Genomic DNA, 15333 nt, shown 5'->3' on the forward strand with positions numbered 1-15333 from the left:
GGTGACCTCCTGGATACCAGTGTCAACACAACACACACACTTCCCTGCCAGTCACTTGTTCTGACCAACAGTGCCACCCACAGGTCAACACCGTAAAGATACCAGGCCAGATTTCTAAAGACCTTCAACCAGCAAATGGCTGAGTCATTGTAGGATCCGTCTTTCTATTTTCAAACCTAATATACCTTGGGAAAATAAATGGCCTCTTCAATAACTTGCACAAAAAGAAAGGGAAATCCCATTTATTCACTAAAATCATAAAGTATATAGAAATAAACGTAAAGGTTGTTGCTGAAACCGGTTTGGCTCAATGGATAGAGCGTCGGCTTGGGGACTGACGGATCCCGGGTTCGATTCCAGTCAAGGGCATGTACCTTGGTTGGGGGCATATCCCCAGTAGGGGGTGTGCAAGAGGCAGCTGATCGATGACTCTCATTGATGTTTCTAACTCTCTATCTCTCTCCCTTTCTCTCTGTACAAAATCAATAAAATATATACTTAAAAAAAAAAGTAAAGGTTGTTAAGACACTGCAGGAAATAACAGAATTTTTCCAAAAAGTATACATATGTGAACAAACCATATAACTAGATAAAAATGTCTAAGTACTATCAATTAGTTCTTTCCTAATCCTATATAATAAAAAGCTAATATGCAAATCAACTGAAGAGCAGAACCACCAGTCACTATACGGGCACTGACCACCAGGAGGCAGATACTCAACGTGGTGCTCTACCTGGGGGAGCACTGCTCAGCCAGAAGCCAGGCTCAGGGCTGGTGAGCACCACTGTGGTGGCGGGAGCTTTTCCCGCCTCCGCAGCAGAACTAAGGATGTCTGACTGATGGCTTAGGCCTGCTCCGCCATCAGCTGGACATCCCCAGAGAGCTCCTGGACTGTGAGAGGGTGCAGGCCGGGCTGAAGGGACCCCCTTGGGTGCACAAATCTCATGCACCGGGCCTCTAGTTTATTTATAAATTTAAGGTGATTATGATAAAAATGCCAAAGAATTTTCCTTTTCAAAAATCTAAAAAATGCTCCTAAATTTCACTTAAGAACATACAAAAAAAACATCTAATAACAGTTATCGCCAAAACCGGTTTGGCTCAGTGGATAGAGCGTTGGCCTGCGGACTGAAGGGTCCCAGGTTCAATTCTGGTCAAGGGCATGTACCTTGGTTGGCAGCACATCCCCAGTGGGGGGTGTACAAGAGGCAGCTGATCGATGATTCTCTCTCATCAGTGTTTCTAACTCTCTATCCCTCTCTCTTCCTCTCTGTAAAAAATCAATAAAATATATTTTTTAACAAAGTTATCAATACTGAGCCCTTACCACTGTTACTTTTATAATTTTTCTCTGTACTTTTTATAGGACAAATCCTACTATTCCATTGTGTGGCAATGCACAGTTTTACTGACCAGCATCCATATTTCATTCCTGTTTCGCTCAGATTTCCCGATCGAGAGAACTCTCCTCCCTCGATTTCAGCATTAGGACTATGCATCCAGCTGTCCTGCTCTCCCCAAGCCAAAGGACAACTAAATGACCCATGCTAGGCCAACTGCCTGCTGTTACAAAATTTTAATTTTGAGTCCAGAAACAAAAAGCCTAAAAGTGGTTGACGTGCACTCATCCCAGCACTTGTCTAGGTGTCCTGACAAGACAGCTGAGGACTTCCTCCTTCCTGGCTGGACTCCCGGAGGGAAGGAATCAGGGAGGGAAGGTGGTGAACCAGGAAGTATCCACAGAATGCCATTTGCACTTTGCTGACTGGGGGCATCGGTGTTGGCGGAGCCCCGCATCGTTCTGGAGGAGGGGACACCTGACCGGTCTGTGATGGTAGAAAAAGGAGTGAAACCATTGGCAATAACCCCCCAGGGTGGCAGGGAGAGGGTGGGGAAACGAATATCCGACCTCTGTCTGCTCTGATTTCTGACCACTGGCCAAACAATCAAAAGCCAGAACACAAGGTGAACAGGTCCCGAGGTCACCCCAGAGGATACGGCAGGAGAGAGAATGTTAGAGAACGGATGTAGAGGAGCAAAATGAGTCTAAGCAGCTTGCTTCCCAAGCTTTGCCAAAGGCAGATTGGTGTGTGCAGCTTACAAAGCAAACTGTTACAGCTAACAAAACGAAGTTCAAAGAGGTTAGGTCACTTTCTGAAGGTCACATAGGTAATACATGTAGTACTTGAAAACAAATATAATAAAGGAAATTTAAAAGTCTACAGGAAGCCTGGCCAGTGTGGCTCAGTGGTTGAGCATTGACCAATCCCCAGTAGGGGGTGTGCAGGAGACAGCCAATCAATGATCTTTCATCATTGAATTTATTTTCTCTTTCCCTTCCTCTCTAAAATAAATACAAATATATATACATTTTTAAAGTCCACAAGAACTAAACCAACCCAATATGTGTATGTATACACACACACACACAACCCCCAAAACAATCCTGGTATCCATAAATATGCCGTGAAAAGAGGCTTTAGTGGGGAAAGGAAAATTCATTTATCAAATTTGGAGTGGAAAGAATTATTAAATATTTGAAGGGGAAATTAATTTAGATAAAATTATAACATATATCCAAATTCCAAAGAATTAAAGACCAAAATATCCCCACCACAAAACATTTGTGGGCCCTTCCAATGCAATCAAAACAACAAAACACGGTATATTTTAAATCCAGATCCTATATCCAATCTCCCCTTCAATATGGAGGAAAAGTCCTTTCTTTTAGATTTCTCAAAAATTAGCTCCAAAACCACCATTCTCAAGTTTCTGCAGCACATGCTACAGCAACAGTGAGATAAGGAGGAAGCTCGGGATCCAGGAACCACAGGACTGGAACAGGGGAGGGCAGCAAAAGCAGCCGGGGAGGGCAGCAAAAGCAGCCGGGGATGGTGCTTGTGCAGCAGCCCTAGTGAGCAGCCAGCCCAATGGCAGTCAACAGGACAAAGGGCACTTGATTCCAGGAAAAGTAAAATAAAAATTGAAACTGGTTATGAGCAATTGGAAAATATTAATAGGCATGCTACAGAGATAATTCAGGCGTTTGGAAATAATTAGTAACTGATTCTATTTATATAAAACTAGAGGTCTGATGCACAAAGTTCGTGCAGAAAGTGGGCCTTCCTTCCCTGGGCGGCGGGCACCGGCTTCCCTCGCAGCCCAGCTTCGTACAGGTTGTCTGGAAGGACGTCTGGTCTAATTAGCATGTTATGCTTTTATTATTATAGATATCAAGAATAGGTAAATCCAGCCGAAACTGGTTTGGCTCAGTGGATAGAGCTTCGGCCTGCAGACTGAAAAGTCCCAGGTTCAATCCTACAACTAGTGTTGTGTTGTAAATCAGCAAGATAGATACGAGAGGCCTTAATGAGCCAATTAATTAGGAGTCTTTAAAATTCGCGCGGGCCCAGAGGGAGGTGTTCCCCAAATCTCTGAGCGACCACATACAGGAAGTTTCCTGTATTCGTGCCTTTCGAGCTTCTTTGTCTGCAGATTTCACAAGGAGCTCTGTGTAGCTTATTGTTAGTTTGTAACCTTCAGTGTATAATGAACCCATAGCTGGCATCAGAATATGGGAATTATTATCAGTATCAGCATTAGCCTGTTACATCAGATGGCCAGCTTGCAAAGTCAGATTGCTAAGTTTTTATAGTTTTCTATTATTCAAACTAAAACAGTTATCTTACAGAATAAGGGACTATCTAAAAATAACAGAGTTGACCTACAGAATAAGAGACTGTCTACGAATAACAGTTCAAATGGCAGTTTTCCAAAGGAGGGATTACTATGCTTCACTAGGAAGTGGAGATGGTTGAATGTACTGACTGCCACTAAACCACTTTAAAATGGCGAATCTTATGCTGTATTTAACGACGTTCAAAAGATACAAAGCAAAGTAACCCATAAGGGCAAACATTAATTCCAGGGAAAATTAAAGATTAGATGAGAAAGTAGGTGTGTTTTTAAAGCATGATTGGGCTTGGCTTATCTTTGCATATTCACAATAATTAAATGACGACTATACATTTAACCAAAAGCTGTGATAGTCACAGATTAGAGGTAAGAGAAAGTTTATGTTTGAGGATGTGGTAATAAGCCACAAGTCAACAGACCGTATCTACGCTGACGAACTGAAAACTAGCAGGATGAGCTTATTATTTAGAAACAAGGAAGTCAATAACAGCAGAGAAGGCGAGGGTAGCGTGAAGTGGGAACTCTGGGCGGACACGGGAGGGGACAGGAGCTGCCAGAGTTTGCTAGAAGCTTTCTCGCCCCATGTGAATGTTTAGCTGCATACACACAAATACCACTTCTTTAAAAATACTCTCTAAAAAGTAAGCAGAGAGAAATATTTGTAACCTAACTTTTTAACTTAAGTAGGAAAAACAATCAACAGATTTCATTACATGAAAAGTCCCAACATTGGATACATCAAAATGTATCACGCCTAAACCGGTTTGGCTCAGTGGATAGAGCGTCAGCCTGTGGACTGAAGGGTCCCAGGTTCGATTCCGGTCAAGGTCATGTACATTGGTTGCGGGCACATCCCCAGTGGGGGGTGTGCAAGAGGCAGCTGGTTGATGTTTCTCTCTCATCGATATTTCTAGCTCTCTCTCTCTCTCTCCCCCTTCCTCTCTGTGCAAAATCAATAAAATTATATATATATTAAATGTATCCAGTTTCTGGGACTGAAAAGAATGGCCCGTCACCTACCCCCTTCACAGATCCTCCAGGAAACCTTTAAGACTAAGAAATGGTGACGAGGGAGGGGTGCTGAGCACGGAGGGGGTAGAAAAGGCAGAAATGGTATCAGTGCAAATGTCTACAGCAACCAGGCAGATAAAATAAAGCAGGGGAACAGGACAGACAAGTGGCAATACCAGGTGTAAGACAATAGGGCACAGGGAACCACAGGAAGGAAAATGTACATGCATGTCTTTGGAAATGCTGACATAGAAACCAGCTTCCCTGTTGGCAGCCTTGTTTGAGAGAAGCCAACCGGAAAAGGTTAGAAAGCGGCCGGGTTAGAACAGAAGAGCAAGGACACTGACCCCTCTCGGTCTCTTCACCGTTCCCAGGGACAGAGAATGCCCGAGAGAATGCTCTGCGGTGGCAGACACCCCATTTGCTTTGAGAAAACTGCCTCATCACACTGCGTGAAGTCTTCGCCAGGAGTGCTTCCCACAGGGAAGCCAAAATGACTGAGTCTTCTACCCGCTTCCTACAGAACCAGAGCCAGGATCCTAGGATCGGCCGATTGGATGCTCTCTCCAGGGACTGGAGACATACAGCAAAACCCTAGGCAGGAGTTGGCATGCTGACCACAAGCTCCTCCTATCCACAGTGTGAGCTGGGAGCTGGCCGGAGGGCCACAGCACCAGAGGCCGGCAGGGAGTCAGCCCGGGCCCACAGTGACTGTAGTCAGCAGGACAGGGTTCCCAGCAAAGCACGCACTCAGGTACACGGCCAGGAGAGCACATACACGTACACAGTGTAACTTCTGTGGCTGAAGACACTAATGAGCAACTTTCATTCGTTAGGTCAAAGAACAAAGAGAACCAACTCAAAAGTAAAGTTTTTTTTTTTAAATAAACGTTATGGCAAATGTCCTTGTTGTTGATAGAAATGTGTAGAAAAATGACGAATTAGTTTCAAAGAGAGTTTTCAGAATCAGTTTAACTTGACTTCTACACCTCAGATTAGAGCTGCCAGTCCCCAGCCCCACATCCCCTCAAACCCCCGCCCAACCATGCAGTGGGTAGTCATTACTCCACATTGGACACAAAGTCATGGCTTTGTAGATACACAGGAGGATGAAGAGCCTCCTTAAATATCTAATTAAAGAGAAATTATAAAGTAAACATTTTTAATTAAAACAAACACTGATACTACTTTTGGTTTGGGATGCTTGTTTAGAAATACTATGCTAGGAGGGAAGAACAGAATATAGAAAATATTTTCATTAAATCTCAACCTCACAACACAAAAATCATCTACTGTTTGAATAATGCTTTACTTTCTTCAGACAGCATTAGTAAATAAGACGGAGCTAGGATACTTAACACTGACACAAGATACCACAGCAAGATGTTTAAAGAAAATGCCCACATTGCACAATTTTCATAACCAACCACCTGTATTAAAAAGTATAAATGTATCAATACAGAATAATCTAGCCGATTTTAAACTTTAAAAATGGGAGGAAATTAGGCTTTTGGGAGGACCACTTTATGAGATATTAAAAAAGAGCCCCTTGAGCAACCACAGGGAACAAGTGTGCAGGTGTGTACCTGGTTCATTTGCTTTTCGTTATTTTGATTTTTTTAAAATATATTTTATTGATTTTTTAGAGAGGAAGGGAGAAGGATAGAGAGCTAGAAACATCAATGAGAGAGAAACATCAATCAGCTGCCTCCTGCACACCTCCCACTGGGGATGTGCCCGCAACCAAAGTACATACCCTTAAGCTCTCCTGTGGTGACTCAAGCCACCTCGAGAAGAGAAGTCGCAGTGATGACAAACACCTTAGCCATTCCACAGATATGGTGCCAAGGTCCCCAAACATAAAGACACGCCTTCGTTCCATCACAGGCTAGAAGAGGGCGATGCGAATCAAGACTCACCCCAAAACTCTACCTGCTCAGATGTTCCTGCAGCTACCGAGAAGATTTATATTTCATATGTTCTGTTTCTCCAAATTCCTACACTGGTGTGTACTATTTTTTCTAAATTATAATCATAAACTGTAAAAAAAAATTAGTAACTACTAGAAACATAAAAACCCATTTTCCTGTCTGATACCAAATATGGCTATGCCATGACAATTTTTTTTTTTTTTTTTTTAATGAGTCTCTTGATTTAGTCAGGACCTTGGGGGCATAAAGAATTAGCCACTGTCATACTCAAAAGGATGCATTTATTCAGGGAAAATCTTAATTTCTTTGTCTGCTTCAGAGACAGAGCTGCAAGAAAACCTGGAAGACTTGAAGTAATGTCAATTTAAAGCACCTTTACTGAAACTTGATTCCTTGGGCCAGCGGAAGGTCCTTACTGTAGTTGATGGTACTAAGGACGGGGAAAAAAAAAAAAAGAACAAAATTAAATGAAGGACAGCATGTACATAATATAGAATATTTTTATGCCTTTAAAAAATGTAGCTGATCTACAGTATACGTGAAATGTCCAAATTACAGGATAGTGAAGAAAATATCAAAAACAATCCTGGTTTGAATCCAGTTTTACGAAAGAAAAAAAGGAAGAACACAAAAGTCTGGAAAAACACTCAGCATATAATGTCATTCATAGTTTCAAAGCATGAGAATAGGGGGACTATAACAATCTTTTTTCTCTCTCTCAATAACGTGTATTGAATTCAAAAACGTATTGAATTAGCAGGAAAAACACAGATATTTCCATTGTGATAAAAAGTAAGAACTATGATAATTTAGCCGAAACCGATTTGGCACAGTGGATAGAGCGTCGGCCTGCGGACTGAAAGGTCCCAGGTTCAATTCCGGTCAAGGGCATATACCTTGGTTGCAGGCACATCCCTTATAGGGGGTGTGCAAGAGGCAGCTGATAGATGATTCTCTCTCATCGATGTTTCTCTATCCCTCTCTCTTACTCTCTGTGAAAAATTAATAAAATGTATTAAAAAAAAAAAAAAAGAAGAACTAGTCAAAATCTCCCAGAAGTCAACTCCCTTATCAGCTACCCATGTGCTGGGGGAATGAGCTAGTCTAACTTCGAAGGGTCATGCTCGCTATTCAGAGAACTGGGATCCCCCCGCTTGCTAGCCAGGCCCCCCAGCCCCTGCACACCTCCTCTCCTTCTGATCTACAGGCAGCAAGGGAGGTAACTGCGCCCAAAAAGAAAACCGGAAAAGGACAGCTTCTTCCGCTTTCTCCTGCTGGTGGACCCCTCCCCGCAGTGCCCTGTTCCTATGCTGTCTCTGATAGGAACTACCAAAGAGATGGTTTCCTAGTCGGCTGTTGGGCACTAGCTAAAGCTGGACAAGAAAGTAGAAAAACAATAGTACAAAAGGGAGGGGAGAGCCTGGAACATTAGAAAAATAAAGGTAAATGGAAAGACATAAAGCCAGAGTGGAAGCAGAAGAGTGTAAACGCACACTGCGATAGCTTTAAGCCCAAACCCGTCCTCCCAGGGTCTTTCTTACCAGGTAGACCTTCTCATGTACTGTTTCCAGGCGTCGCTGCCGGACTCCCTGCCACCGCCGGTGTGCTTCTCTCCCCCTGGAGGAACACAAAGCAGCTCAATCTCGTCTCCTGGGCTGTTGCTTTCTGTGTGGGCTCCTACTTGGTACCACTGAGGAGAGATACCAAAAGGCGGCCAGAGCTACCTGACCAGTTCCTGGACATTCAGCCCAATTTCCTTTGCAAACCAATCAATAAAAGATAGAATGAAATAAAATAAAATGAAAACAGAATAAAAAAAAAAGAATTAAGAGGAAACAGAAATGTGTCAGGAAGAAGAAAACCTTTAAAAAAAACTTTGCCATCAACACCTTTAAACCAAGGTGTTAAGAATAGAACGGCAGACAGAGGAAATGTTTTTATTTTCTCACTAGAGGCCCAACGCACGAAGATTTATGCAAGAATGGGCCTCCCTTCCCTCTGGCTGCTGGCACCACCTTCACTGAGCTCGGAGCCTTCTGCCTTCCCATGCTGCCCAGAGGCCTGGAGCTGCTGGGGCAATACAGAACGTCTTCTTCGCCACTATGGTGACAACACAAGCATCCCACCCCACCCCACCCCATCCCTCCCTGCAGCGTGGTGCTTGCATATGCAAATTAACTCGCCAGCTGTTGTATTAATTTACATACTCACTCCTGATTGGCTGGTGGACATCATGAAGGTATAGTCAATTTGCATGTTTCTCTTTTGTTAGTGTAGATTTATGATGATCTATGTGTAATTTTTTATAACATACATAAATGCTTTTATAATAAAATATTTTAAATGTTAAATTAATATCCTCAGGTTATAAGAAGATAATGAATCCATAAAAATAAGAAAAGAATATCATTTAAAACTGTCATCAAAGGACAAGAAATGTCTCAGTATTGTTTTTAATAACAGCAAAGAAGAAAAAACTTAATAGAAGGATTACGAGAAAAATTTGAGAAAATTTCCCATATAAAAAAGAAAAAAAGAGATAACATTTAAATAATAGGAATTCCAAAAATTAAAGTAGAAAAAAATCAAAGGAAAAACTTTCAAAGAAACACTGCCAAAGCAAAATCAGAACTGCAAACTGTGAGTCCCACTACCCAAGGTCAATCACTCGCCCACTCACTGTCCCACAGATACTTTTACAAAGATCTCCACTGAGGCATATTACTATGACATTTCAGAACATGTTTTTAAAAGCAGGGGGAAAAGATAAAATCAAAGTGGATTGAACTTTCCAACCACAATACTAGAAACCAGAAAACAGAACAGCTCCAAAACTCTGAAGAAAAATTAATTCAAAACTGAACTATGCAGAAAAAGCAGAGCAGGTCTGCTTGCATCTGGGCCCATAGCTGCTACACAATCCCTACTGATTAAATAAAAAAATAAAAAAATAAAAATAAAAAGTCCCTGAATGACTGAGGTGCCTCACTGGGCCTGAACTGTTTCTATACAAGCAATGTGGTTTATGTTCAACACCTGCCTTCCTCTGAGAGCCTGGGATTTGGGGGATGTGCCAGCAGGAGGTGCCTCCACGACCAGGCCCCAGTAGAAGGCTGGGGTGCGGAGTCTGTCATTTGCTTTCCTGGCGGACTACCCCTCTGTCACAATCCCCTGCTGGAGGAACTAAGCTCATCGCTGTGACTCCACTGGAGAAGACTCTAGCACCTCTTTTCCTCCAGACCACACCCACACAACAGTGCCCTATCGCTTATGGGGAAAGAGAGGAATTAAAGGTTAATCGGGCACCGCAGAGGGTCAATGCATAATATCTAAAGCTGCGAAACAGTGCTGTGATAGCACACTACTTAGAAAAACTGAAGTAAACTCAGAGGTCAGTTTACTTTTTTCCTTTTAGTGAGAATCTCAAAATGGTTGCCTCTGGGAAAGAAGGAGGGAAAGGAAGTGTGGGCAGAATTTCTTTTTCCATTCTAAAACTTTAAATTTAAAAAAAAAAAAATTAATGTTAAGGGCTGAATTGAAGAAAAGGGGAGAAGAGGGGGGCATGGGCTGGATACAGGGATTAAAGGGTTACAGAAGGACAGACAGATGCATTCAGGCCACTAAATAGTGGAGGGCAAGGGTGACAGAGTGAAATGAAAGCAGAAAACTTTTGTCAAAGTTTTCACACTGAATAGTAATTACAGTTTTGTCTAAAATATAGGAATGCCCCGAATTACTTAAACTTTTACAAGGGTTAATGAATGCTTGTGTTGCTTCTCTATATAATTAAAGGCAACCTGTGTTTACTATACTTTGAATCATTTTTAATAAGTAAAACAATAAATGACTGTTGGGAAGATTTTTTTTTAATTATTACTATTATTAAGTTTAAGCACATAAAGAGAAAATAGGTGTGGGTTAGCGGTGGGCTGGAGGTGGAAATAAATAGATAAAAATAAATAACTAAATAAATAAGAAGTTAGAAATAGGGCTCCGTGAAAAGGGAGCCATCTTATTTTATCTAAGATGAAAGAGAACATTTAACATTTACTATGCCCACTTTGCCAATACAAACCGGAATTTTTCATGTGAAATGTTCTGCCTTTGAAGGAGGGGTCTTAATTTTTTTTTGGAGGAGGGTCTTGAACCGTCTCCCCAGAAAACAGATGCCACCAAGTCAGGGGCCCACACATCTCAGGCTGAGGGCCCTGCCCCGGCGTGATGCTGCGACTGAGGATAGAAGGCAGGGCCCCAGACAGTCACTCAGAATATGGGACGTGAGCTTTCTCAGGCATGTTAGACCAGGCAAGACGAGTATTTCAGTTTCTTGGTAAAACGTTTCTAAAAAGCCACTTCTGCTTTCCCTTTACTGCCTGCTATGAACTGAATTGTCTCCCCCTCCTTCCCACCTGCCCCCATGAACATGTGGAAGCCCTAGCCTCCAATAACTCAGACTGTTTACTGAGCTCAGTAAACAAATAGAAGACTTAAGTAGGTCACTGAGGTTAAATGAAGTCATAAAGTGAGGGCCTGAAGCCAATGGGACGGGTATCCGTATGAGAGGAAGAGACACCAGAGGTGTGTGTACAGAAAAAAGGCCATGTGAGGACATAAGACAAAGGTGGCCTCAAGCCAAGAAGAGAGGCCTCAGGAGACACCAAACCTGCCAACACCTTGGTCTTGGACTCCAGCCTTCAGGAAGGTGAGCACATTCATTTGTTGTTGAAGCCACTGGGTCTGTGGTATTTTGCTACGGCGGCCCTAGCAGACCACAACGAGGCCCACCACGGAAAGGAGACCCGTGCTGCACGTACCAAAGGCGCCTCCGATCTCAGCCCCGCTCGTCGGAATATTGACGTTCACGATGCCACAGTCTGATCCTTTCGGTCTGTGTGTAAACAGGGAGGCGTGGTGAGAGCAACGTATAGAAAAGTAAAAGAACAAAACAAACAACCCAAACAAACTCTAAGACTTTCAGTGCCAAAAAAATGGATTTTCAACTATGATGGTTTCATGTGTTTTTTTTAAAGTCCATCACCACGCAAATCAGACAGACGGAGGTCTCAACAATAAACAAGGTTATACCCAAGCCAGCGGAAGATTCTGCCCAAATCCTTGGTAAAGATGCTACTTGAAAGTCCCTGTTTTACTTCATTATTCCAAGCAAAGACTTCATCTTCGTTCTGAAAGGACAGATGGTCAAAGCTGTTAGATGACACAGGGATCGGGTCAAAGTTACTGTCAGACTCATTTCATGAGGTGCACCAGTATGATTTTAGTGCAAAAAAGGAACCACAGAGTCACAAAGTCTACTTCTCGTACAGCACCTTTGTAGGGTTTTTCTCCCCAATGTACTTCAGGGAACAAAAATCAAATCTTTACTCCAGGCTCCAATACATTCTTCCATTCAAGCTACTATATATAACATCTAATAGTTACTGAACTCTTATTAAGTGCAACACACTGACCACCACTTAGCATACATTTAATTATTCCTCACTTTTGACACAGGTTTTCCTATTATCCCCAATTTACAGATGAGGCAAAGAAGGCCCAAGAGGTTAAATTATTTGTTCAAACCGAAACTGTTTTGGCTCAGTGGATAGAGCGTCGGCCTGCGGACTGAAAGGTCCTGGGTTCAATTCCGGTCAAGGGCACGTACCTTGGTTGTGGGCACATCCCCAGTAGGGGGTGTGCAAGAGGCAGCTGGTCGATGTTTCTCTCTCATCGACGTTTCTAACTCTCTATCCCTCTCAATTCCTCTCTGTGTAAAATCAATAAAATACATTAAAAAAATTATTTGTTCAAGAGCTCATAGTCACGCAAGCACACACTACAAAACATGAAATTATACCCTCTAATCACCATATGTGAAACATGATAAAACAATTTTTAAAGCAAGACGTTAAGAAATACAATCATGTGACCGCAGTAAGGTGCGATTCTCATTACTCCTCAGCAGTCAATCATGGAACATCCAGACCTGACTCAGTCTCTAAATATGATCTGGCAGGGCTAGCACCTGTGTCTCACCCTGGGGAAGGAGACCCTGTAGTTCTCTTCATCTGTTACAACCACCTGTCTTCAGAGACAGATTGCAACTGAAGATCTTTACTTTGCCCTCAATCTTCTCATTTTATCGGCTGATACTTGGCTCTCAGCCTTTCACACTATCTGGTCCTTCTGCACAGAAGCCAGATGTTTGGCGCACTCGGCTCAGAGTCAGGTGATACAGGAGATGAGGGCCACAATCTCCATAAATTGCAACACAGCCTTGGTTTCCCTGGCAGCTCGCGTGATGTGCTCTACAGTTCGAAGTGTTCATCCCACCATATTTTATCCATAACTTCCAAGTTTATTCTAACCAGAAGGACTTCCTTTTTTTTTTAAATATATTTTTATTGATTTTTCTTACAGAGAGGAAGGGAGAGAGATAGAGACCTAGAAATGTCGATGAGAGAGAAACATCAACCAGCTGCCTCTGGCACACACCCTGCCAGGGATGTGCCCGCAACCAATGTACATGCCCTTGACTGGAATCGAACCTGGGACCTTTCAGTCCGCAGACCGATGCTCTACCACTGAGCCAAACCGGTTTCGACCAGAAGCACTTTCTAAAACCCCCCAAAAGGCAAATCGAGTGAAATTTAACACACCTTCATTTTCTCCTGGCCTTCTAATGTTTGTTTCACCATTAGACTAGAGAAAAGAGTGACAGGACCCATTTTTTTACCTTGAATTTAAAGACATAAAGAATCGGAGCAAAAGTCTCTGTGTGCGCAATGGATGCATTGTGGGCGAGACCCGTCACAATCGTCGGTTCCACGTAATTTCCAGGGCGATCCATAACCTTCGGCAGAGAAAGGAAGTAAAAGCAATGAGAGCACTTTGTGTTCCAGTACTTGTGGTCAGGGATCTTTGCTGATACTTAGGAGAAAAAAAAGCCAACGCCATTTTAGGTGAATTGTTTCTGCACAATAACTTCCCACCACGAATGAAAATTTTCTCTGCCTCCTACTGGCTCTCACTTGGTCAAAGAAAAAAGAGAAATCAAGGATACAGAGCTGTGCCAAGTGTCACAGCCAAGTAGCATTGAAAAAAAGTTAAAAGTGATGATTTTATTTTATTTATTTTTTTTAAAATATATATTTTATTGATTTTTCACAGAGAGGAAGAGAGAGGGATAGAGAGTCAGAAACATTGATGAGAGAGAATCATCAATCAGTTGCCTCTTGCACACCCCCGACTGGGGATGTGCCCGCAACCAAGGTACATGCCCTTGACCGGAATCGAACTCGGGACCATTCAGTCTGCAGGCTGAGGCTCTATCCGCTGAGCCAAACCGGTTTTGGCAAAAGTGATGATTTTAAAATTCACCTATACCCATTGTGTTATAGCTACATTGTGTCCCCACCCCCAAATTCATTGAAACCTTAACACCCAAATTCAGAGAGACTGAATTTGGAGGCAGGGCCTTTATGGAGGTCAAGCTAAATGAGGTCACGTGGGTGGGGATCTAAGCTCATGGACCTGATGTCCTTCGAAGAGGAAGAAGCCAGTGCCCACCTCTTCATGCAGAGGGAAGGCTGTGTGAGGACACTTGGTGCCAGAACAGAGGCCTCACCAAAAACCAATCCTGCCAGCACCTTGACTTACACTTCCAGCCCCCAGAACTGCGAGAAAAATAAAGCTCTGCTGTCTCACCCACTCAATCTATGATATTTTGTTATGGCAACCACAGCAAACTAATACACACTGTACAAAAATCAAAAGCTCCAAAAGGATAGAGTGTAGACGTTCCTAACTAACCTCCCTGTAATCAAATTACTAGTTCCTGTTCACTTAATGATCACTTTTCCTTCCATCCCTTACTGGTGTCCACAGCAAGCTCCCTGTTAGGAGGTCGACTCTCCGGTTTGTCTGTGTAAATCTGCATCAGCCTCTCAGCTTATGTTTACCAAGAGTCAGCTGGACTTACTCCCAGTCCTGGGTATGGCAGCTATATCTGTTACTTTAATGCTATATTGCGTTGCATAACTTAAATAAATATTACACAAAGGGAAAAAGAGCTATTTCTATAAAAATTAAGTTGAACGTTTCAGGAAAAAACTCAACAAAAGTAACAAAAAAATACATAATTTTCATAGATGTGCTGTCCAATGAGATGTGGGTGTGTCACTGGTCAGACAACCAGAGAGGAGTCTTCTCTCAGATAGCTTTGCAAGAGGCTCATCTCAGTGAAAAGTGAAACTAAAGCCCAGCCTGCATGGTTCAGTAGTTGAGCATTGACCTATGAACCAGGAGGTCAAAGTTCAATTCCCAGTCAGGACATATGCCTGGGTTGCAAGCTCAAACCCGTGTGGAGTGTGTGGAAGGGAGCCAATCAATTGATTTTTTTTTTTTTCTCTCTCTCTCTCCTTTAACCTTCCTCTCTGAAATCCATAAAAATATATTCTTTAAAAAGAAAATGAGCCCTAGCCGGTTTGGCTCAGTGGATAGAGCATCAGCCTGTGGACCAAAGGGTCCCGGGTTTTATTCCGGTCAACGGCATGTACCTTGGTTGCAGGCTCCTCCCCAGCCTGGAGCCCTAGTCAGGGCTCCTGCAGGAGGCAACCAATCGATGTGTTATTCTCACATGCATGTCTCTCCCTCTCGCTCTTCCATCCTCGTAAAAAAAAAATCAATGGAAAAGTA

General features: G+C 42.7%; 1 protein-coding gene across 1 annotated transcript in view; it reads right to left on the minus strand.

Moving 5' to 3' along the window:
- Positions 1-6903: 6903 nt before the first annotated feature.
- ALDH7A1 (aldehyde dehydrogenase 7 family member A1) overlaps positions 6904-15333 on the minus strand; it is a 38514-nt gene continuing 30084 nt past the window's right edge. The window contains exons 14-18 of the mRNA XM_084881397.1: positions 13373-13489; positions 11725-11822; positions 11454-11527; positions 8181-8256; positions 6904-7069 (exon numbers count right to left, since the gene is read on the minus strand). Coding sequence (XP_084737523.1) covers positions 7015-7069; positions 8181-8256; positions 11454-11527; positions 11725-11822; positions 13373-13489 — 420 coding nt within the window. The 3' untranslated portion in view covers positions 6904-7014. The remainder of the gene's footprint in view (positions 7070-8180; positions 8257-11453; positions 11528-11724; positions 11823-13372; positions 13490-15333) is intronic.

Source organism: Pipistrellus hanaki, assembly GCF_964339955.1.
Source record: "Pipistrellus hanaki genome assembly, chromosome: 4".
Taxonomy (NCBI): domain Eukaryota; kingdom Metazoa; phylum Chordata; class Mammalia; order Chiroptera; family Vespertilionidae; genus Pipistrellus; species Pipistrellus hanaki.